General features: G+C 50.3%; 9 protein-coding genes across 9 annotated transcripts; 4 read left to right on the top strand and 5 right to left on the bottom strand.

Moving 5' to 3' along the window:
* Window positions 1-264: 264 nt before the first annotated feature.
* ASPSYDRAFT_51451 (ribose-phosphate diphosphokinase) lies at window positions 265-1,907 on the bottom strand. Its single transcript, XM_040848293.1, has 7 exons — window positions 1,800-1,907; window positions 1,708-1,747; window positions 1,315-1,630; window positions 1,202-1,257; window positions 994-1,089; window positions 545-937; window positions 265-490 (listed from the first exon to the last, which is right to left on the bottom strand). Exons 1-7 carry the CDS (start codon window positions 1,834-1,836, stop codon window positions 469-471), a joined length of 960 nt encoding a protein of 319 aa, XP_040696573.1. The 5' UTR covers window positions 1,837-1,907; the 3' UTR covers window positions 265-468.
* A 508-nt stretch (window positions 1,908-2,415) lies between these two features.
* On the bottom strand, window positions 2,416-4,007 carry ASPSYDRAFT_163967 (CoA-acylating methylmalonate-semialdehyde dehydrogenase; the record flags this gene model as incomplete). Its single annotated transcript, XM_040843212.1, has 2 exons — window positions 2,416-3,470; window positions 3,524-4,007. 2 exons carry the CDS (start codon window positions 4,005-4,007, stop codon window positions 2,416-2,418), a joined length of 1,539 nt encoding a protein of 512 aa, XP_040696572.1.
* Window positions 4,008-4,496: 489 nt separating this feature from the next.
* On the top strand, window positions 4,497-5,966 carry ASPSYDRAFT_36864 (uncharacterized protein; the record flags this gene model as incomplete). Its single annotated transcript, XM_040845482.1, has 4 exons — window positions 4,497-4,565; window positions 4,621-5,577; window positions 5,628-5,772; window positions 5,824-5,966. The coding sequence occupies 4 exons, from the start codon at window positions 4,497-4,499 to the stop codon at window positions 5,964-5,966; spliced, it is 1,314 nt and encodes a 437-aa protein (XP_040696571.1).
* Window positions 5,967-7,055: 1,089 nt separating this feature from the next.
* ASPSYDRAFT_213286 (uncharacterized protein) lies at window positions 7,056-9,111 on the top strand (the record flags this gene model as incomplete). The annotated part of the gene is made up of 5 exons (XM_040844064.1): window positions 7,056-7,574; window positions 7,629-8,038; window positions 8,095-8,326; window positions 8,386-8,567; window positions 8,625-9,111. The coding sequence occupies 5 exons, from the start codon at window positions 7,056-7,058 to the stop codon at window positions 8,887-8,889; spliced, it is 1,608 nt and encodes a 535-aa protein (XP_040696570.1). The 3' UTR covers window positions 8,890-9,111.
* A 77-nt stretch (window positions 9,112-9,188) lies between these two features.
* ASPSYDRAFT_213285 (uncharacterized protein) lies at window positions 9,189-10,809 on the bottom strand. Its single transcript, XM_040844063.1, has 2 exons — window positions 9,700-10,809; window positions 9,189-9,647 (listed from the first exon to the last, which is right to left on the bottom strand). The coding sequence occupies exons 1-2, from the start codon at window positions 10,776-10,778 to the stop codon at window positions 9,443-9,445; spliced, it is 1,284 nt and encodes a 427-aa protein (XP_040696569.1). The 5' UTR covers window positions 10,779-10,809; the 3' UTR covers window positions 9,189-9,442.
* An 869-nt stretch (window positions 10,810-11,678) lies between these two features.
* Window positions 11,679-13,753, bottom strand: ASPSYDRAFT_188535 (acyl--CoA ligase; the record flags this gene model as incomplete). Its single annotated transcript, XM_040843606.1, has 4 exons — window positions 11,679-12,068; window positions 12,131-12,234; window positions 12,317-12,608; window positions 12,693-13,753. 4 exons carry the CDS (start codon window positions 13,751-13,753, stop codon window positions 11,837-11,839), a joined length of 1,689 nt encoding a protein of 562 aa, XP_040696568.1. The 3' UTR covers window positions 11,679-11,836.
* A 489-nt stretch (window positions 13,754-14,242) lies between these two features.
* ASPSYDRAFT_36860 (tetratricopeptide repeat protein) lies at window positions 14,243-14,725 on the top strand (the record flags this gene model as incomplete). Its single annotated transcript, XM_040845481.1, has 1 exon — window positions 14,243-14,725. The coding sequence occupies one exon, from the start codon at window positions 14,243-14,245 to the stop codon at window positions 14,723-14,725; it is 483 nt and encodes a 160-aa protein (XP_040696567.1).
* Window positions 14,726-15,000: 275 nt separating this feature from the next.
* Window positions 15,001-17,620, top strand: ASPSYDRAFT_73343 (uncharacterized protein). Its single transcript, XM_040850704.1, has 5 exons — window positions 15,001-15,158; window positions 15,212-16,199; window positions 16,255-16,665; window positions 16,724-16,959; window positions 17,020-17,620. The coding sequence occupies exons 1-5, from the start codon at window positions 15,047-15,049 to the stop codon at window positions 17,412-17,414; spliced, it is 2,142 nt and encodes a 713-aa protein (XP_040696566.1). The 5' UTR covers window positions 15,001-15,046; the 3' UTR covers window positions 17,415-17,620.
* A 49-nt stretch (window positions 17,621-17,669) lies between these two features.
* Window positions 17,670-19,463, bottom strand: ASPSYDRAFT_137365 (arylsulfatase; the record flags this gene model as incomplete). Its single annotated transcript, XM_040840787.1, has 3 exons — window positions 19,259-19,463; window positions 18,982-19,199; window positions 17,670-18,929 (listed from the first exon to the last, which is right to left on the bottom strand). The coding sequence occupies exons 1-3, from the start codon at window positions 19,449-19,451 to the stop codon at window positions 17,670-17,672; spliced, it is 1,671 nt and encodes a 556-aa protein (XP_040696565.1). The 5' UTR covers window positions 19,452-19,463.
* Window positions 19,464-19,829: the final 366 nt, after the last annotated feature.

The raw sequence follows: 19,829 nt of genomic DNA, 5'->3' as shown, positions 1-19,829 counted from the left end.
TGTCTATCGCTGTTCCGGATGCAGGCAATCTGGTCACAAATTGGCAAACAATGAGCTGATATTCATATCAGTTAAACTCGATGAAAAGCCGAACAAAAGGAACTCCCCAAAACAAAGGCATTTTCAGCCTTGATTCAGGTGGCAATGCGCTTAGTTTTGGTCGTGTTTTTGCAGGTTTGCTGCGTCAAAGGTCCACTTCCTGGCCCTGTTGGTCCTATGTAGAGACCTCGAACGGCCATAGCTACAGCTCGTGGAGTCACGATGTTGTACAGTCAATTCCATATTGCTACTTCAGTCCTAACTAGACCCGTGCCTCCTGGGCTGGGGGAAGATATCTAGGTTCGAAGTAATGATTGATGTTGATAGCCAGTAGTCATGCTCAGAGTGTGCTCATATTCAAGTCAATTCAATGCCTTCACGAATACCTGTACAGACAGCGCGTGATCTTGCAAGTAAACTAACTATGAGCTACGAGAACAAGACGGAAATCCTGGAGTTTGCTTAGCTACGATGCCCATTGCATGATATGCGGTGCTGAACTTACGACTCCCCATTGTGTGTCCTCCGGATTGCCTCAGCAATGGTGATACTAACGTCCATCTGGTAAACCTTCGAGCATGACCGCGCGTGATCTGGGAGCGGCAGGGTATTCGAGACGACAAGTCTGTCGAGGTCGCTTTCCTCGATAACCTTCACCGATGGTCCGCTGAGAAAGCCATGAGTAACGACAGCAACACAGCTGCTGGCGCCATGCTCCTTGAGGATCGTGGCTGCCATCGCGAGAGTTCCACAGGTGTCTGCGATGTCATCAACAAGCACCGCTACTTTGCCGGAGACATTGCCAACGAGAATCATACGGCTCACTTGATTCGCGACCTTGCGTTCTTTATGAATCAGGGCGAGATCAACATGGAGCCTGTCGGCAATGGAAGCGGCACTTCATTCGACTTCGTTAGTACGGGCTGCAGAAGTCCTGGTGTTTCAACAGCATACCGTTTCGCGCCTCCAGCATCGGGAGACACGATGACCAAGCCATCAGTTCCGTAGTTCTGGGTAATATACTCCACCATTGTCTTCTCCGAAAATAGCTACTCATGGTATTATTCAGCTTGATCTAGGGGTCGTGCTCAAAGACGGTGGTCTCACACTAAGAGCGCAGCCGTGTTAGTATTTATATATATACCAAAGAGGATTGACCTACTTATCAACCGGAATATTGAAAAATCCCTGAATCTGCGATGCATGTAGGTCCATCGTCTTTGGATTACACGTCAACCGACCATTGGAATGAATACAGAGGGCGTTAGTACTCACTATAACGTGGTTGCAACCGGCACTTTCCAGAATATTAGCAACGAGCTTCGCCGTAATAGGGGCTCTGCTTCGATCCTTCTTGTCCTGCCGCGAGTACGGGAAGCACGGTAGCACTGCCGTAATCCGCCTGGCAGAAGCGATTTTGCACGCGTTTATCGCGATGAGGAGCTCCATGAGCATATCGTTGACGGGGGTCGATGCCGTTTGAATTATGAAGACGTCGGCGTTGCGGACTGATGCCTCAATCGTCACACAGTTCTCTCCGTTGGAGAATCGCGTGCTGCGGAGGGCTCCTAGTCCTACCGGATATCCAATCCTAAGGAGTAGACACTGTATTAGGGGCCCAACCCAAGTCTTCACATATTCAACACCGACAGAAAACGGGGAAGGTACCTGGAGCTGACCAACTTGGCCAACTCTCCATGGCCACTCCCTGCGAAGACTTTAGCGGATCCTGTGATGACAATATTTTAGATGGTACGCACCAGCAAGCAGACAGAGGTCCATCGAATATGAGCCCATGTTTACGTGAGAATTCAGAGCCCACTGTGTTTTTGGCACGCAGTATTGAGTAAGCCTCACATACACTGCTCTGACACGAACCGCCGTTTATACTGAAGGGAACTAATGCCGGCGTGGCGATGATGGCAGTATAGGGCAAGATGCGATAACGTTATCGCCAGATAGGGATATTGGTGATAAGGATGATAAGGATGGTAATGCTGATAAGATATCGCTTTATCGTCTGGATCTCAGGTGCAGGACCAAACATGATGGGAGGAATACCAGTAGGTTATGCATGACGAAGCTAAACCTATGGGATCTAACGTGGTAAGCCAATATCACTTCCTGCGGAACTTCTCGAGCATTTCGGAGGAGGAGGATCATACAGCAGTAGTTATACTAGCTAGGAGTAATGTTTCACTGTTGCAGAGACAGATATATCTCATATATACGCCCCGAGCCTATTGCTTCGAGAGTTAGCGGTGATATGGACAAGATATTTTGATTCTCTATGTCATTAGGAACATAGTTAAGAGGAATGAAAGGTGAGGTGTGATTTGCTATACTATATCGCGGGTTCTATTTGACATTGTATATTTAATGTTCAGCCGGCATTGCCAGCCCGACCTTTTCGTACGATACGTTCCTGCTCGCCCACTTTGATGTAACAGTCTTCAACTGAGTGTAGAAATTCACACCTGGCTTCCCGTAAAAGGTGCTGGCTCCTCCACCAGCAATGCTCTTTTTGTTCCCGGTGAATGAGAACATCGGAAGAGGCACTGGAATGGGCACATTCACGCCAACCTGTCCAGCTTCTATATTCTTTCGGAACCGCTCAGCCACCGCTCCTGAGGAAGTGAACACCGCCGTGCCATTTCCGTACTCGTTCTTGTTGATGAGGTCAATTCCAGCATCGAGTGAATCTACGTTGAAACACACGAGAACGGGCCCAAAGATTTCCTCCCTGTAGCACTCCATGTCAGGCCGCACGCCGCTGATGATCGTCGGTGCAACCCAGTTCCCGTTGGGATATTTTGCTGGCATATATCTGCGACCATCGAGGAAAATCGTCGCGCCCGCGCTCTCGGCGCCATCTATCAGATTCTCAATCCGCGTCTTGCTCTCTGGAGTCACAACAGGGCCAAGATCCACACCGTCCTCGAAGCCGGCGTCCACGCGAAGAGCCCTCGCACGCTCCGCAAGCTCAGGAAGCCAGTTTATCGTCTCCCCGACAAACAAAACAACAGATAACGCCATGCAGCGCTGACCAGCAGCACCAAATGCCGCGCTCACGATAGACGCCAGGGCCTGATCTTTGTCGGCGTCGGGCATGACAAGGGCGTGATTCTTCGCGCCCATATTTGCCTGTACACGTTTTCCATTCGCAGAGCCCCTTTCAAAGATATACTCGCCTGCTTTATTGCTTCCCACAAAGCTAATTGCCTTGATTTCAGGGGCATCGAGCAGGAAGTTGACGGTGTCATGGGTGCCATGGACAATGTTGATAACGCCTGGTGGGAATCCAGCCTTCTCGGCCAACTCAGCGAGAATCATTGCTGCCCCTGGAACGCGCTCTGATGGTTTGAGCACAAGTGTATTTCCTGTGATGGTTGCAATTGGGCTGCACCACAAGGGTACCATGGCTGGGAAGTCTGTCTTATGTGGTGAGTGGGTGTCCGCAGAGTCTGTTGGATAATGGACTTACTAAACGGGCAAATAGCGGCAACAACACCGAGCGGTTCTCTATACGTCCTCGTTTCCATGTCTTTGGCAACCTCCAACACTTCTCCTTTCATATATTCAGGCCCAGAGCAAGCAGCTTCAGCAACCTGCAAGCCTCGCAACACATCCCCTCTTGCATCGGCAAGCGTCTTGCCCTGTTCCAGCGTAATGATTGCAGCGATCCTCTCCTGATTCTCTTTTATCAGACCGACATAGCGGAACATGATTTGCTGCCTAGCAATCACTGCCATTCCCCGCCAGACAGGGAATGCCGCCGCAGCAGAAGCAATCGAATCCTCCAGTTCGGCCGCTGTCATTTGCGGAACTCGTGTGACCAGGTTGTTGGTGGCGGGGTCTCGCACCTCGGTGAAACTCTGGCTGGTCGAATAACGGAATTCATTATCAGTGAAGTACGGCGTGTTCTTAGGGTTGATTAATTTATCGTGAGAGTATGGAGGATAAAGCATGTTGGTCGGCTGGGCCATGTTTCTGGGCTTTTACGAGGAACGATTTGTAAAGGTCGGTATTCATGGGATGCTACACGAATTCCGGCAATGCCCTCTTTAAATCACATCACGCTCAGGTAAATACCAAAACGAGACATTATGTATAAGGTATCATCGTATCGCACTATCGACACTGCTTGCATGCCATCAAATTAGACGACCAGGTGGATGTTTATCGATAAGCAAGTATATCGATAAGATAACGATAATACAGATTAGATAAGATAGACACAGGCATATCATTGTTTCCCACTGCACCGATCTGCTGGAATGCTAAATGACACTCTTAGTTTGCGAATGGTCGAGGGTATGAAATGTGTACTGGTATTGTAGTCACTGGCTGATTATAAATAAGAGTCAGTCCGGGTATCATTCAACCCTTTTCGTTCCTCATCCGTCCGTTCTTTTGCTATTACAGTACCCAACCTTAACCCTAAACCCGCCAAAACGATGGGATCGAATCAGCCGACCGGACCAAGCGGACAGAATGGGGATTCGAGTACCGATGAGCGCATCATCGTATGTTTGAGGCTGATCGACCCCACGAGAACAGCAAGCTAACATCCGGAAACAGTTGACGACCTACCCCGGGCAGAGTGTGGTGAACCCTGTGCCACTGAAATGGGGAGCTGCAGATCCGCAGGAGCGTGGGCCCGTCTTGGTTTCTCGGGCGTCAAAGACCATCACGAGGCGCAATGCAATTGGAGCCCACGGTGGAAGTTACTCTGTCTATAATGCTATCGCTGTAGCTGCTGGGGACCTGCCGCGCAATTTCCAGCCCAGCTTCGAGAATACGCATCCGACGTTCAACTTCCCGCCTCAGCAGACATGGGGAGACAAGTCCAAAATCGTTGCCATGGATCCTTTCGGCCACGAAACGACGAGGCTCTTCAAGAGCCATCTAGACTCCGGCCTCGATGTCCGACCAACAATCGCTGTCACAAGAGCTACCATGCGGCTGGCCGAAGTTTCCCAATCTCTCAAAGAAGGCAATCTCCGGGTGGACGGGGATATAATTATCAGCAAGGAGGGAGACGTCCGCGTCACCAAGGCAGCTGTCGAGCCCGTCTGGTACCTCCCAGGGGTCGCCGAGAGATTCGGCATCGACGAGGGCACCCTCCGCCGCACCTTATTTGAGCAGTGTGGTGGGAGCTACCCTGAGCTCATCACGCGCCCTGATATTAAAGTATTTCTGCCTCCTATTGGGGGACTGACGGTGTACATCTTCGGCCCACCTGAGCGTGTGTCCGACCCGAACTTCAAGCTCACGCTCCGTATTCACGATGAGTGCAACGGCTCGGATGTTTTCCAGTCGGACATTTGTACCTGCCGGCCTTACCTGGCCTTTGGCATTGAGGAGGCGATCAAGGAAGCTCAGAACGGTGGATCAGGAGTCACAATCTATTTCCGAAAGGAGGGACGAGCCCTTGGTGAAGTAGTCAAATACCTGGTGTATAACGCACGCAAACGTGGTGGCGACACAGCGGACAAGTATTTCGCCAGGACCGAGAATATCGCCGGTGTGAGAGATGTAAGACGTCTTCCCTTGGGCGCCAGCTAGAAGGTCTCACACTCTATCAGATGCGCTTCCAGGCCCTCATGCCTGACATTCTCCACTGGCTCGGGATCAAGAAGATTGACCGTATGCTTTCCATGTCGAACATGAAGCATGACGCGATAGTGGGGCAGGGAATTCCGATCCTCGAGCGGGTTCCCATACCAGACCGTGAGTTGGGTGCAGCAGCAGCTTCCATCAGAAACTAATTAGTTGTGGCAGACATGATCCCCCAGGACTCTCGCGTGGAGATTGACGCAAAGATTAATTCCGGGTACTTCACCACGGGCAAGAAGCTCACGGATGAAGAACTGTCCAAGATCGAGGGTCGTGGATGGCAAAATTGGGAAGACGTCGCCCATTAGGTTGGTTGCTGTGCTAAAACTAGAATTACTTCTACCACAGATGGATAACTTGACTTGGTTATTTTAGGGTTCCGAACAAGTTGAAGCTGACCTCCTACATAGGCATGGAACATCATTCTCACTCCTACCACTTAGTCGTGGGTCTGCGTTTGTAAGAATTGTTTATTTGTGAATAACCAAACAGCCAGGATATGGTTATAGTCTGAATGAATCACTTTGTTAACTAATTGAGCAAGTAAAGGCTGTAAATTGACTTTACTCGACCATACATGCCACCGCCATTCCACCCCAAGCGCCAGCGGAGTCAGGTCTGGTGGTTAAGGTACGAAAAGCACTAGGCCAGGCTGAAGCCCTGAGTCCATACGACCTCTGTTGGATAAACAATAAGCGCGACACAGCCTTCGCCGAAATCCGGCGATTCGTCGGCGAAGTCAGTGAGGACCGCATGGACAACCAAGAGCACAGACGCCGTTGACCGAGGAAAGATCTATTTCCCTTTTCGATGTTCAGCTTGCCCGCTTCCTGTTTTGGTGATATGGTCGGCCATCTTCTTGACGAGATGCAGTGCAGTTTGTAGGAAGAACAAGGACTGGAATGTGGGTGGTCTCTCGTTTAGGATTGTTGAGATTCCCCACTATCCGTGAACCAAGAGGGGAGCGCCCGAGATAATTTGTAGTTTCCAGATGAGCAGGATTGAGCGCATATGTCAATGCAGGTTTATATTAAATTTGTCAGTCTGTGTGTCACAACTCGCCCGGATCTCTGCAGACCAGCCCACGCTGCGGGGCTGATGGTCCAAATAGACCACCCACGACGTGAGATAATCTGATAATCTGATATCCTTCCGCAAGGGAAATATAGGCTGTCCAATGGGCCCTTGCATGTTATGCTTGGCGCAGTGATGTAACCCACATGACATAATCTTGATCAACACAGTTTGTGCTTTGACCATTTCCACCAGATCCGCCGGACAACAAGGTGGTCGGAAGAGGCCGCGTTATAAGAAGTCGACTTGGCCGAGGCTACTAATTGTTCTCTTGCGTCCATGACCGGTGAGGGTTCAGCAGGGGAGCCATCAAGATCGGGATGATGTCAAGCAATACGGGTGCCAAAGACGTGTCCGCCACTGCTGAAGCCGTCGGCGGCGGAAAAGACAGCCACCAAGTGCCCCGCAACAGAGACCCGGTGGTGGTCAGCCAGCAGGAGGTCGATGACACGACCTTCTTCTACAACACCAACAAGGACAACGTTCGGCCTCTTACCCCCGAAATCGAAGGCAAAATCATCCGCCGGAACTTTTGGTTTCTGCTCGGGCAGACGTGGTGGATATCCTTCCTGATCCACCTGGACAAGTCGTCACTATCGTCTGCGAGCACCATGGGAATCTTCAGAGATGTTGATATGACAAAGAACGAGTATAATGTACTCTTTACGCTTTTCTATGTTGGTTACTTGATCGCTCTCTGGCCTGGTGCTTGGCTGTCCCAACGAGTCGGCCACAAGCAATTTATTACTGCTTCACTTTTCCTCTGGGCTGTTTTGATAGGTGTCCACCCGGCTGTCCGGACGGGCAGGCAGTTGATGGCTGTACGCTTCCTGCTAGGAATGGTAAGCCTGGCATCCTAAGAGTATATTTGAATGGTTGCTAGAACTTATATACAGACAGAGTCACAGGTCGTGCCGTCCACGGCTATCCTCCACCAGGCATTCTTTCCCCCGAAGAAGAGCCCCTGGGTCCAGTTGCTATGGTGGACGGCCGGGAGTCTAGCGAATGTCCTTCTTACTATGGTTGCCTACAAGCTTCTCAAAGATGAAAGCAGCGGTGAGCTTGCTGGCAGTCTTTCCTCCTGGAAATGGCTTCACATTATGTGTGCCATAATAACATTCATGATCTTCGTTCCTCTTGTCCTCTTTCTCCCGAATTCGCCTGTAGAGGCAAAGTGGCTTTCGACTGAGCAAAAAGTCCATACAATCGAAATTATTCGCAAAACACGCGCGGGCATCACAAATTCGACATTCAAATGGCCCCAAGTGCGTGAATGCTTTACTGATGTCAAGACTTGGTTATTTATGTATGTGCTGCCCCCGCCTTAACCTATTTCTTGCTGATAGCCGACTGATATGGCAGATTTCACATGTTCTTTAATGAACTTCCAAGCAATACCTCAGCACAGGTACCCCTGATTATTGTGGGCTTTGGCTTCACCCCTGCTCAGAGTGCACTTTTCAATGTTGCAAAGCCTCTTTGGGGTTGTGCATTGCTCCTTGTCTCAGCCGCAATGCTATATGGCACAGACCTTGGTACAGGTTACACCTGTGCAATATCGTATCTTCCCTGCATCATTGGAGGTATTATTGAGGTTAGTATTGGCCCGGAGCCTACTCATTATCTGTTGCTGACCAGCAAAACGCACTGCAGCTTTCCTCTCCCTGGTCGAACAAAGTAGCCTTGGTAGTAGGGACACAAATCTCATCATTCAAGCCCTCCTATCTTCTCGGCCTTTCGTGGGCCGGAACGACTACAACAGGTCATACCAAGAAGGTATGTCTCATGTCGTCATGCGTCGTTGCCGCAGCTGTCGCCAATATGATTTCACCAGAGTGAGTGTTTAACTCCACCTGCACTTAGACAGGACCGGCCGGCTAATTCTTTGTTAGGTTCTGGCAGTCAAAATATAGCCCGCGATACGTGCTGCCCTGGTCATTCATGACGGCCTTTTGGATAATCTCGCCCAGCATGTGTCTTGTTATTCGATTTTACCTTAAGCGCGAAAACCAACGACGAAAGCAGCTCCTTGCCGAGCAGGGTAGCGAATCCGAAGGCGACGAGGTGCTCGACGCAGATGGTGAGATTGTCAAAGTTGAGGGTACAGATTTGGACCAGACGGACCGGCAGAATCTGAAATTTATCTATCATCTGTAATCCAATCACGCTGTCGAGATTCTGTTAATGTCTATATTAATAGTGACATGGGTGAGAAGGCGCATGGACAGATCAGTGTCTACTAAGAGCTAGAAAGTTATTCCAAGACAGAGTCACGGGGGCTAGGTATATTTCTAGTGAATCTAATATCGACGTCCTCGTATATACTATACGCATATATAAGAGTAATAGACAAGGAGTAGAATGAATGCTTTATACTACAGTGGCTGTTTAAATAAATGTGTTGAAATAAATATATATGTGAATTTATTCATTATAGTAAGTCATATATATAAATAATTAACATCAGCATCCCAGAGAGAACGCATTGTAGAGCTCCCCAACCTCTCACAATGTTCGTGCAGCACTGGTCTATGCCAGAGACTTGCACTATCCGAGTTATGCTGAGTGAGGTGGATGCGAGGTGAGAAGGCGGGAATCTGGCGGGAACTTGGGCGCTTTCAATTTGCTTCGGACAATGGGTTGAATGTAAACGTTCGCCGGACTTATTAAGGTCCTTCTGAAGTAGGGAATGACAGAACATTCAAGTCGGTCAGGGTAAAATAATAGGCTCTCTAGTCTCGAAGCTGGTTTTGGCCGTGCTGTGAACCTCCTTTCCCCTCCGGCGAAACCACACAGCAACGGAGAAGCATACGATTCCAGCCGCATATGCGCACCCAGCAAATGAAATCAATCCCCAGTATTCCCCATTACAGCGGTGAAGGATTTCCCCTGCGATTGGGACCCCAGTCAAAGCCCTATGGAAGGAATTAGCAATAAAACCAATATAAGTAAGCGAGTGCCACCTACCCGAAACTAACAATGGTATACACTGTCGTATAATACCGACCATAATTCTCAACCGGACACAATTCGCCGACACATACAGGTACGAGGCTAATATTGCTTCCGCTCGCGAAGCCAAATAACACCGAGAATATAATGACCGCGACAATGTTTCCGGCTGCCGGCATCCAGACAGCCAGCACAGAGACTAGGCATATGATGTTCGTTATAATCAGTGTGTTGAATCGGCCGATCTTATCTGCTACAATCCCCGGTAACCATCGACCGGGGAATGAGCCTGCGTTCAGGAAGACTACCATCAGGTACGCTGTTCGCCGGTCGATACCTGTTTCCAGGGAGTACGAAGCGATATACTCAAGCGGGATGAAGAAGCCCCACTCAATGAAGAACACACCCATTGTGGTGAGAGCTAAAACAGGATCCTTGAGGATAGAAAGATCAGGCAAAAACACCTTTGCTGAGGGCGGTTTGGGTGGGAGATTCGCGCGGACGAGCACCACGCCCGGGATCAACAGGACGAGCGTAATCAGACCGATTACTCGAGTCGCCCACGCGAATCCAATCCTTGGTGCTAGAATCTCGAGTAGAAGTGGAAATATCACGCCCCCGATGCTGCCCCCTGACAACGCAAGCCCCGTTGCAGCGCCACGTCTGCGGCAAAAGTAGTGGCCGATAGACGCCACAGGGACAATAAAGATGAAGCTGGTGCCCATTCCACCAAGAATGCCAATGACAACGAGAAAATTCCAGTACAGCGTGCAGAAACCAATACAGACGAAGGTGATAATGAGCAATGCAGACCCGATGCACATTAGCAGCAGCGGACCGCGCGAATCGAAAATAGGACCGATCTGGATGCCGCAGAAGAAAACCATGAAGTTGTAGATACCAAAGATCCACCCTATTTGGCCGGCGCTCATGGACGAGAGTTGGTGTTCTGAGACCCAGGCTTGGTAGATGCCGATGCTGTTCATCAGGCCCAGTCCGCCCATTATCGAACTGAAACTTCCAGCCACGACGAGGTTGGCCCGCAGGCCGCCTTCTGGGTACCTGTCTCCATTGGCTTCGGGATCGTGGTGCATTTTAGAGAAAAGCAATGGTGGTATAGGTAGGAGTTGGTATGGCCAGATCAAGCTGAACAATAATGCGAGTTAGCTAACAGCTGGGAGCATGGGTTCTCTTATAGCTCCCAAAGGAATGCCATATTGTGCCCAATTTAGGAACCCCTCATGCCCTCGGAGGTCGCCCGCTCAAACCGGGCAGCTGTCACATCTACCCTGTTCATCAGCCAAAGCAATGGGCGGTATACTAGCACTTGGGTCTGCTGTCACCGATCTGCTCGCTGATCCGCCGAAAGCACAAGGCCAGTGATCTGCAGACTCGGCGAATTCGAGTGGGACTGTTTCATGTTGATTTTCGACATTGACAGTTGAAACAATGCCAGCCGGTGAAGGTGACTACATCATGCAGTAACTATCCATGAATGGCGGAGGAATTGGGCAGCACCTGTATTCTGTGGTGGCGAGTTCGGCGAACGGTTCAAGGAAGGGCTTGGCGATAGGTTATAGAAGCTTCGAGCCACATCATGTCCGCAGTTAAACACAATATATCCACCATCCAGTGGTGGGGCTATGACCAAAGGGCTCAGCTAGGCCTTAGAAGGCCTCCCATCGACTCCGGCATAGTTGCCTGCCACCAACGGAGCGGCACTTGCACTTACACCTTGTAATCTAGCAATAACTCCGCGCGACAGGCCACCAGGTTTCAACCTCCTAGCTGCTTGCTAGGTACTGCTAATTCAACATCCGTCTCTGGACGGTCGGCTACCCATTCACATCCAATTCCACTCGTCTTCTTCCTGCCAGAGGACACATTAGGGTTAATGAGGGCATTCCGGTTAGTCCAAACATGGCCAGCTTTCATTCTGTTTGCCAGTTCGGCTGCCTTTTCAACATCGCAGGACTAAAGTCAATGTATTGTTAGAATTCGTACATATCACTGTGTTCAACTGGTAGAATTAGGGCCAGAGAGTCCACGAAAGCCACGCCCACGCTATACAATAGGAAATAGCACAACATGGGAAGATTTAAAAGATCCATTTACAACTTGTCTGATTTGGATGCCAACCACTTCTGGGGATCTAAAGTTTCGCCGCCTTGTCCTGCTTGAGCTCCACCAGTGCTTGCTCGCGCAGCACTTTGCGTAGGATCTTCCCAGATGGATTTTTCGGAATCTCATCCACGAAGATCACCCCGCCTGTGATCCGCTTCGTTGGGGAGACCTCGTCAATCATAAAACGCAAGACATCATCTACTGTGGTAGACTGCCCCGGTTTCAAAACAACGTACGCTCGAGGACATTCGTCGTTGTTCCTAGTTTACCATGTAAGCGTGCACGCTACCAGAGGAGCGATCGGGGTCCTCATTATACTCACATCGTTATGCCGATGACGGCGGCATCGGCGATGGCCGTATGAGTGAGAAGAAGGGCTTCTAGTTCCGCAGGGGCAACCTGATTGCCTTTTACCTTGATCAACTCCTGGGCATTCGTCAGATAAATTTCACTCGAGAATTCCACTTCGAAGCAATCTTCCTTTGCGTGCCACGAAGGTCTAACTTACCTTGATTCTGTCTACTACATAGAATTTGCCGTGATTGTCCACGTAGGCAATGTCCCCGGTCTTCAGCCACCCATCCTCCGTTTTAGTCTCTCTCGTTGCGCCTGGATTGCGCCAGTAGCCCTTCATTACATTGGGAGCACGCACCCACATCTCACCACGCTGGTTCCGTTCCACAATTTCAGTGACCCCGTCCTCGGCCATGATCTTCAGCTCACAGTTGGCAATAGGCTCGCCAACTGAAGTCGAGGTACTGACTTCTCGCGGGTCCCATTTCACCACGGTGCAGGTTGCCCTATACAATGATTTGTATGTCAGAATTCCGTTGCCGATTGTCCGCCTCAATTTCTTGTCCACCGGAACAAAATGGGATACATACTCAGTCATTCCCCATCCCTGTTTGACATTTATTTTTCCCGGAGGCCATATACTCTCCACCTCAGCACAAATCTCCCGCCCCAGCGGTGCGGCACCACTGGTGACCACTTCCACGCTGCTCAGATTGAAACGTTTGACGACGTTGTTTTTGTTTTTGGCTAAAGCGACAGCAACTGGCGGTACAAGAAAGAGGTCGGTAATGCGGTATCTTGCTGTGTACTCGAGCATTTGCGTCAAGTCAAACTTTGGCATGACATACACCGGCGTATTGCGATAGAGCGCGGAAGCAATGAAAATGGTTTGAGCCATGGCGTGGTACATGGGTAAAAAGCAGAGCCACCGGGCACGAGCCCGCTTTTCCAGGTTGCCCTCACCCAGGCTCAAATTATGTGTAGCCTGCAGCACATTGGCAACGTAATTTTTGTGCGTAATTTCAACACCCTTGGGGCGGCCGGTTGTGCCGCTAGAGTAGTTGAGGGCGAGAGTTGTGTCTGCTAGCTGAGGTGTTGACAGCTCCTCCCATGCAAAGCCATGCGCCTCCTCCGCTGTCGCTACCAACTCGGACCAGTGTCGACATCCCTTCTGCAGTACACCGTCGTGTTGCTCGAGAAGATTCTCAAACACAAAGACTTGGTCTGTGCTCAGCCCCGCCATATGCGCGGCCTCAATAGCAGTATCTATGCTGGATGGTGCACAAAGAAGATATTTCGCTCCGCTGTCTTGAAGCTGGTATGCCAGCTCACGGGCCACAAAACGAGGATTGGCGCCTGTAAATATGCCCCCTGACATGATAATCCCCATGAACACCACAGGGAAAAATAAGTCGTTCCCCGAAAATAACAACACCCGATCACCTTGCTTCAAACCGGACTTGCGCATGCCCATCGCGACCCTTTGGCACCAAAGGCGAAAGCCATGTGCCGTGAAATAGCGCGTCTCTGGGTTGGCGGCATCGAGGAAACACCGGTGCGTATCCGAGAGAGGTGCAGTTGGAGAGGTCAAAAGTAGCGATGCAAGGTGTGTGTTGGGGATATCAATTGCCCATCTTGATTTATACGGCATGGCGACGTTGCTGCTTCGAAAAACTGCTATGGGCCTCCTCGGTGGTACACAGGTAACGGAATGTAAGAATGACTGCTCATAAACGACTGTTCTACGTCTTCTGATATAGATATGCTCTGTAAACAAGTCAATGGACGCGTGTGGGTCATTGATAAAGCCCTACAACCAGAAATCGATTGCCTCGGGTGATCTGAGCCTCGGTAGCCTCATCCCCGCAGGCCCAAGAGCTGCCCCATTCGGGTTTGGTACACCGTTGGACCTCGAGATTGAAGTAATACGGTGGCTAAGTCGGCTGCATGCCGGTTGACTGGGTCTGCTCAATGAGAAGGATACTTTTCCGTTCTACCGCATTCGCCACTCTAGACGTCGACCCACGGTGAAGGTCCCCCTCCTTCCAACATATCATCTACTGCGACAGTTAGACTGTCGTAATAACCGAGCAAGCTAAATCCTCTTTATGTTAAACCATGTGGCTTCGCCGAGGCAGATATGAATGCTGTCGCCAGACTATTTTCTGAAATCGGATCACTCAGCCCGCTCCAAATACGCGAGCTCACCCCGGAACTCCCTGGCTCGAAAATGAACTATACCATCATGATGCAGCAGCTTGGTCTCCCGCAGTTGGCCACCACTATCGTCGACGAATTGGTTAGTTGGCTCCGGGAACAGGAGGTGCTTGGGTACATGGCACGCGATGACGAGCACAGGAACACCGTCGCCATCAATATTGGGGGATTTCTGACCAGACAGGGTCGGCTGCAGGAGGCAGAGGGCTTTCTGAAGAGAGTCCTCGCCCAACTGGAGGGTCTCTCGCACGCACAGATTTCAGCCGCCAAGACAAATCTTGCGGGTTGTCTCAGAAGGCAGCTTCGCGATGACGAGGCTAATGCTCTATACCAGGAGATTGACGCCGATCCATCCGACCCTGTTCGTTCGAGGGTTCATTCAAAAGGGGTTTTCCGTATTGGATAGCTCATAGTATTAGTACCGGACTTCGAAGACCTCATTGATTTTCTTACCCACTTACTAACTTGGCAAATAAGGTGCGAGTCCTGTCTGATATATATAATTGCAGCCTGAACCCTAAGATCGCGCTAGACCGCGCCACGGATCCAACCAACCAAGCAATGAATCGGCAACCAACAACGGGCACCCACTGCCGAGTTGGAGACGACACGATACTGCTTTACATAATTAACTACCCCAGACTGCGAATTGGCAGGGTTTCTTCTCCGCTCCCTGCTCCCCGCATTTCATTCTCCACCCTGAACTCCGCGGGTTTTGATTTTCAGGATGGCTGGTGATGGCAACGACACTTGCGCCCGTAAACGAAAGCGTGAAAAGATTTCATTGGCATGCACTCCATGCAGGCTTCGGAAGGTCAAATGCGATGGAATCCGACCTGGTAAGTGATATCTTGTTGCAAACACGAAGAAACCTACCTAAACGCAGTGGTAGTTTGCACAGCCTGCATGAGAAGGCGTGACAAGCGCAGGTCCTGTGAGTACGATGATAACAGAGACGGTCGAGAAACCTCTGGAGACAGCACCTCAGGCGTGGATGAGGACTGGCTTTTCTCGCGCCATCAAACATGTCAAAACCAACTCTCACCACTGTCTGGCCAGGGTAGCATCGGTGAACGAGGTCAACCAGGTCAGAGGGATATCTTGCAGCAGAATAGCGATACATCCGTAATGGATGAGACACCACAGCACTGCGACACCAACTACGGTATCGAATCAATGACTGGTGCTGCAGGAGCCCCCGGCGCGGGATTCTTTGGCAGTAGCTCCGCGAGCGTTTTTCTGGAACAGGTCAGAGCGGCCATCAATGCAAAGGTAGCAGGCTACGCTTCTGTTCCAGAGAGCAGAGCGTCTGCAGGGGCGGTAACCGCCTCAGTCGCAGGCAGGGCTCCTTCGCACCAAACATGCGAATACGTGGATTATGAGCTACCGTCAAGACGAAATGCGGATAGTCTTGTTTCTCGGTACTGGGAGGTCATCCATCCACTATACCCATTTCTCCTTCGGCAAACGTTTGACAAGTCATACCACCGTATCTGGACTGGTATGCCACTCGATGGAGACGAAAGGACATATCTGTGCTTGCTCAACTCCATTTTCGCCCTGTCCTCGTGCATTACGGATAGCATACCTATCACGCAGAGGATATCTACTTCCAAAGTATACTTTCAGCGGGCGCGAGATCTGCTCAGCTTGACCTTTTGGGAGTCCGGCTCGATTGAAACCGTACAGTGCTTGCTGATAATGGCGCAGTATCTGCAGAGCACAGATGACGTCCACCAGTGTTGGATGTCGGTTGGCCAAGCTGTCAGGATGGCTCAAGAAATGGGATTACATCTTCCGGAGCCGGCCTGGCTCGATCAAAGTCTACAAGAAAGGGAGCTGTTTAGGAGGATCTGGCACGGCTGCATATTGATGGACCGGTGAGTCAACTATTTTTCAAAGATCTTTGAGTGCTTCAGTAACAATAACATACAGCTTGGTTGCAATGACGCTGGGTCGCCCGGCAATGGTCTCCAGGACTGTGGCAGAGGCGAGACCATACCCGTCCATCACAGACGAGGAGTTTCTGCTACATGATATTACGCTTGCCTCTGCCCCGCCCACAGAAATACCGCCACCTCTCGCTTTTTATATAAAGATTTTAGAGCTCTATTCCATAGTCGACGACGTCCTAGCGGCCTTGTATGTGGGAAACGATGCGATACGGAGAGGTCGGACTAGGCCACAGCGAGCGGACTTGCACAACACGGACATGACAAGCATCGTACGACTCGATAAGGAATTAACGAATTGGTCCAACGCTTTACCCCTTCATCTTCAGCCCTCGCGGCCCGAATCTAGGTTGAACAACACCATTCGCAGACAGTCAATTGTATGCCGAGCAAGGTACGGACCAAACGCGATATTATTACACAATACTCCTCTGACCTACGAGAAAAAACAGGCTGTTACATGCAAAGATTCTCCTATTTCGACCTGTGTTTTCTTTGTTCTGCCTGTCAGATACACAGTCAGATGAAACTGATCCACACGTGGAAGAGAGCTTGCACCAGTGGATGATCCTCCGCTGCTCGATTCTATGCCTACAAGCTGCCCATGAGCTCATTGACTTGATCTTTACAAATTTCCCACGCGATGGGACCATAGGATCACTGCCGTCCTGGTGGTACAATACGTTTTGTAAGTCCATCCAAGTATCGCCTGTCACCAAGGCCCGAGGCTGTCTAACAATGCTACCAGACCTTTATAGTGCTGCCACTGTTCTTTTGGCAGCTCGGCTTCATCCGCGTCTTCACGACTCAGATTCAAGATACACCAACGCTGTTTCCTGGTCCCATGTAATTCAAATACTTGAGGCCATCGCGCCGATGAGTGAGTCAGCGCACAAGTGTGCTATTGCGCTAGAGATCTTATCAACGACCATAACCCTTGCCATGGACGACGAATCACAAACTGCCCTAGGCCCCAACAATAATAACTATGAACGGCGGCCAGATGCGACCTTGAATAATGCAGATGTCACGGCACATGGAATAGCCAGCTTTTGTGAAGCAGGAGATCTGACTGATATCAACGATCTTCTATTGGATATGAGCGACATGTCATGGCTCGACAGCATTCCTGCTCATCTATGATAGACTGTACAGGGGTTGAATCATTGTATTCGATACAACATACATTGGCATCACCATTGAAGCAACTATATTGCTCTTTGCATCCGCTCGGAGTTAGAGGGGACATATCTACGTTATGTTGTAATGTTAGTGTGGGTTGTTATGATTCTATGTTGATATTTAGCCTTCAAATATCGGATTGCCCCTGTGAGCATTCCAGACTCTATACCATTTTGCTCTATGAACAGGTATCGTAGTTTCGAGTCTTGCCTCCAGTTATAGCTCCGCCTTCACAAAAGGCATACCGGTACTTTCCCCTGCGATCATTCCCACCTCCATTGAGTATCGGTCCCATTGTAATAACAAGGCCTTCAGAACCTTCGGCATTAGATCCCCTAGGTCATTTGTTTCCCCAGGGTCCTCTTTCAAGTTATAGAGCTGCCACTTCTCTGGTCCATACGGTTTAGGGATGTAAACCGCTTTATAATCGCCTTGTCTTATGGCCTGTCTGCCATAAAGTTCCCACCCCATGACAAAGTCATCGGGGTGAATACGTTTCGTGATGCCCTGCAAATACTGAACCCAGGACTTGCCGCGCATGGGCTCGATTGGCCGCCCTTTATACATTGCTCCCGGATGATTGGCACCGGCGAGCTCCAGAATAGTTGGCATGATGTCCATCACTGTACTGAAGGAATTGTCAATCCCCCCTTGCGTAGTCGCCAGCTGCGGGTAGTTGAGAATAAGCGGTACCCTCACACCACCCTCCGTGGTAAAGAGTTTGTATAAACGGCTGGGTGCGGTCGCAGCCGAGGCCCAATGAGGCCCATACCAGACAAAAGAGTTCTTCTTACCCATGTTGTCCAGCGAATTGTCGTAGTACTTGGCGATATGGTCGTGCACATCACCTTTAATCAGCGGAATAGCCTCGAGGAGTAGGCCTTCGGCGCCGTTATCTGACATAAAAAGCACCACCGTGTTTTCTAGCTCGCCCGTCTGTTCTAGGTGGTCAAGCACACGTCCAATTTGCCTGTCCATATTCTGTACCATGCCCGCAAAACACTCCATGGTCCGAGACGAGAGTCGTTTTTCTTCGGCGTTCAATGTGCTCCAGTCTCTGGATAGGTTCTGGCCCCCAACCGCAACAACGTCATGGGGGACAGTATGATCAGGAATCAAACCAAGCTGCTTCAGCCTCGCTAGCCGCCTTTGTCTGAGGATTTCCGGGCCGTCGTCGTAAACGCCTCTGTAATCCCGAATGTCGTCCTCGGGTGCTTGTAGTGGCCAATGTGGCGCACTGTAGGCGAGATACGCAAAGAAGGGCTTGGATTTAGTCTCTTGATTTTGTGAGCGGTCGGAAAGGTACTCGATGAGTTTACTGGTGAACCTTTCCGAGGAATAGAAATCTTGACCCAGGTCTTCTGGGGCGATATGCTGATCGTCTTCTGTATAGAACACATCGATTTTTGACATGATAGATGGCTTTTTCTCAGCCTCCTGGAGCTGAGGCTCCCAGCCGAAGTGATTTGCGGCTCCCTTGTGTAGGATCAGCGTCTTGATTTGTTGTAGTGGAATAGGGCCAACCCACAGTGAGTAATGTGTAAGAACGATCAAAGCCTCTCCTGCAGGGCCATCGATCAGGTGTCAGGCCAAGGTGCCACTTTCCCGACATCAGGGTGTGATAACCATTGTCTTGGAGGACCTCTGGCAGAGCAGCAACTCGATCGTTCAAATACCCCTCATACCCTGGCTGGCTTTTCTGGTTGTCTTGCATATCCTCGGCCATCGACCCCAAGCCGGCGATATCTATATTAGGAGATGTCAGAGACGGCTGATTTAGCTCAGTGAAGACAACGGCTACATACGATTATCAGTGCCGCTCAGCAACATCGATCTCGTCGGAGAGCATGCAGATGCAGCGTGAAAGTCTGTGAAGCGGGTTCCTCCCCTGGCAAGTCTGTCGATATTGGGCGTCCTGATCTCTCCGCCATATGCACCCACGTCCGAAAAGCCAAGGTCGTCCGCGACGATGACGAGGAAGTTCGGTCGTTTCGTCATGGCGGTTTAAACTAGTGTCCTTATTCGTGTCGTTTTTCACCACAAAGTGGTTTTCCCGTCGAATGGATAGAGGAATCGCACGAGGCAGAGCTCCTCTTATAAAGTGTTTAGAGAGGATGAGGGCGCATAATATATTAACCTATATCCTAGAGCGAGCGACCTGGCGCGTTTATTGGAAGGCTGAAAACCGAGGACAAGGTATCCGAGCGCGCTCCGTTGCGCGATAATGTCGGAAAACCAAACTATGTATGGCAACGTCATTGATACTCTGCTTTATGCAGAAGTTCGGATCGATATTCGGGGAAACGTGAAGACTGCTCTGCTGTTCCGAACTACGGGCCTTGAAGCTCGGAACCACCTTGGAGACCAAGGAACTGT

Source organism: Aspergillus sydowii, assembly GCF_001890705.1.
Source record: "Aspergillus sydowii CBS 593.65 unplaced genomic scaffold ASPSYscaffold_18, whole genome shotgun sequence".
In the NCBI taxonomy this organism is placed as follows: domain Eukaryota; kingdom Fungi; phylum Ascomycota; class Eurotiomycetes; order Eurotiales; family Aspergillaceae; genus Aspergillus; species Aspergillus sydowii.
The sequence above is the reverse complement of the archived record's forward strand: the minus strand, read 5'-3'. Positions and strand labels throughout refer to the sequence as shown.

Coding starts and splice junctions, on each gene's coding strand:
- ASPSYDRAFT_51451 (XM_040848293.1), bottom strand. CDS start 1,836: ATGGGCTCATATTCGATGGACCTCTGTCTGCTTGCTG. Junction 1,258..1,314: donor CCGGTTGCAACCACGTTATA/GTGAGTACTAAC, acceptor TGTAATCCAAAG/ACGATGGACCTACATGCATC. Junction 938..993: donor GATGCTGGAGGCGCGAAACG/GTATGCTGTTGA, acceptor AGTCGAATGAAG/TGCCGCTTCCATTGCCGACA.
- ASPSYDRAFT_213285 (XM_040844063.1), bottom strand. CDS start 10,778: ATGCACCACGATCCCGAAGCCAATGGAGACAGGTACCCAGAAGGCGGC. Junction 9,648..9,699: donor TATACCATTGTTAGTTTCGG/GTAGGTGGCACT, acceptor TTCCTTCCATAG/GGCTTTGACTGGGGTCCCAA.
- ASPSYDRAFT_73343 (XM_040850704.1), top strand. CDS start 15,047: ATGGCTGGTGATGGCAACGACACTTGCGCCCGTAAACGAAAGCGTGAA. Junction 16,666..16,723: donor TCAATTGTATGCCGAGCAAG/GTACGGACCAAA, acceptor GAGAAAAAACAG/GCTGTTACATGCAAAGATTC. Junction 16,960..17,019: donor CTGGTGGTACAATACGTTTT/GTAAGTCCATCC, acceptor CAATGCTACCAG/ACCTTTATAGTGCTGCCACT.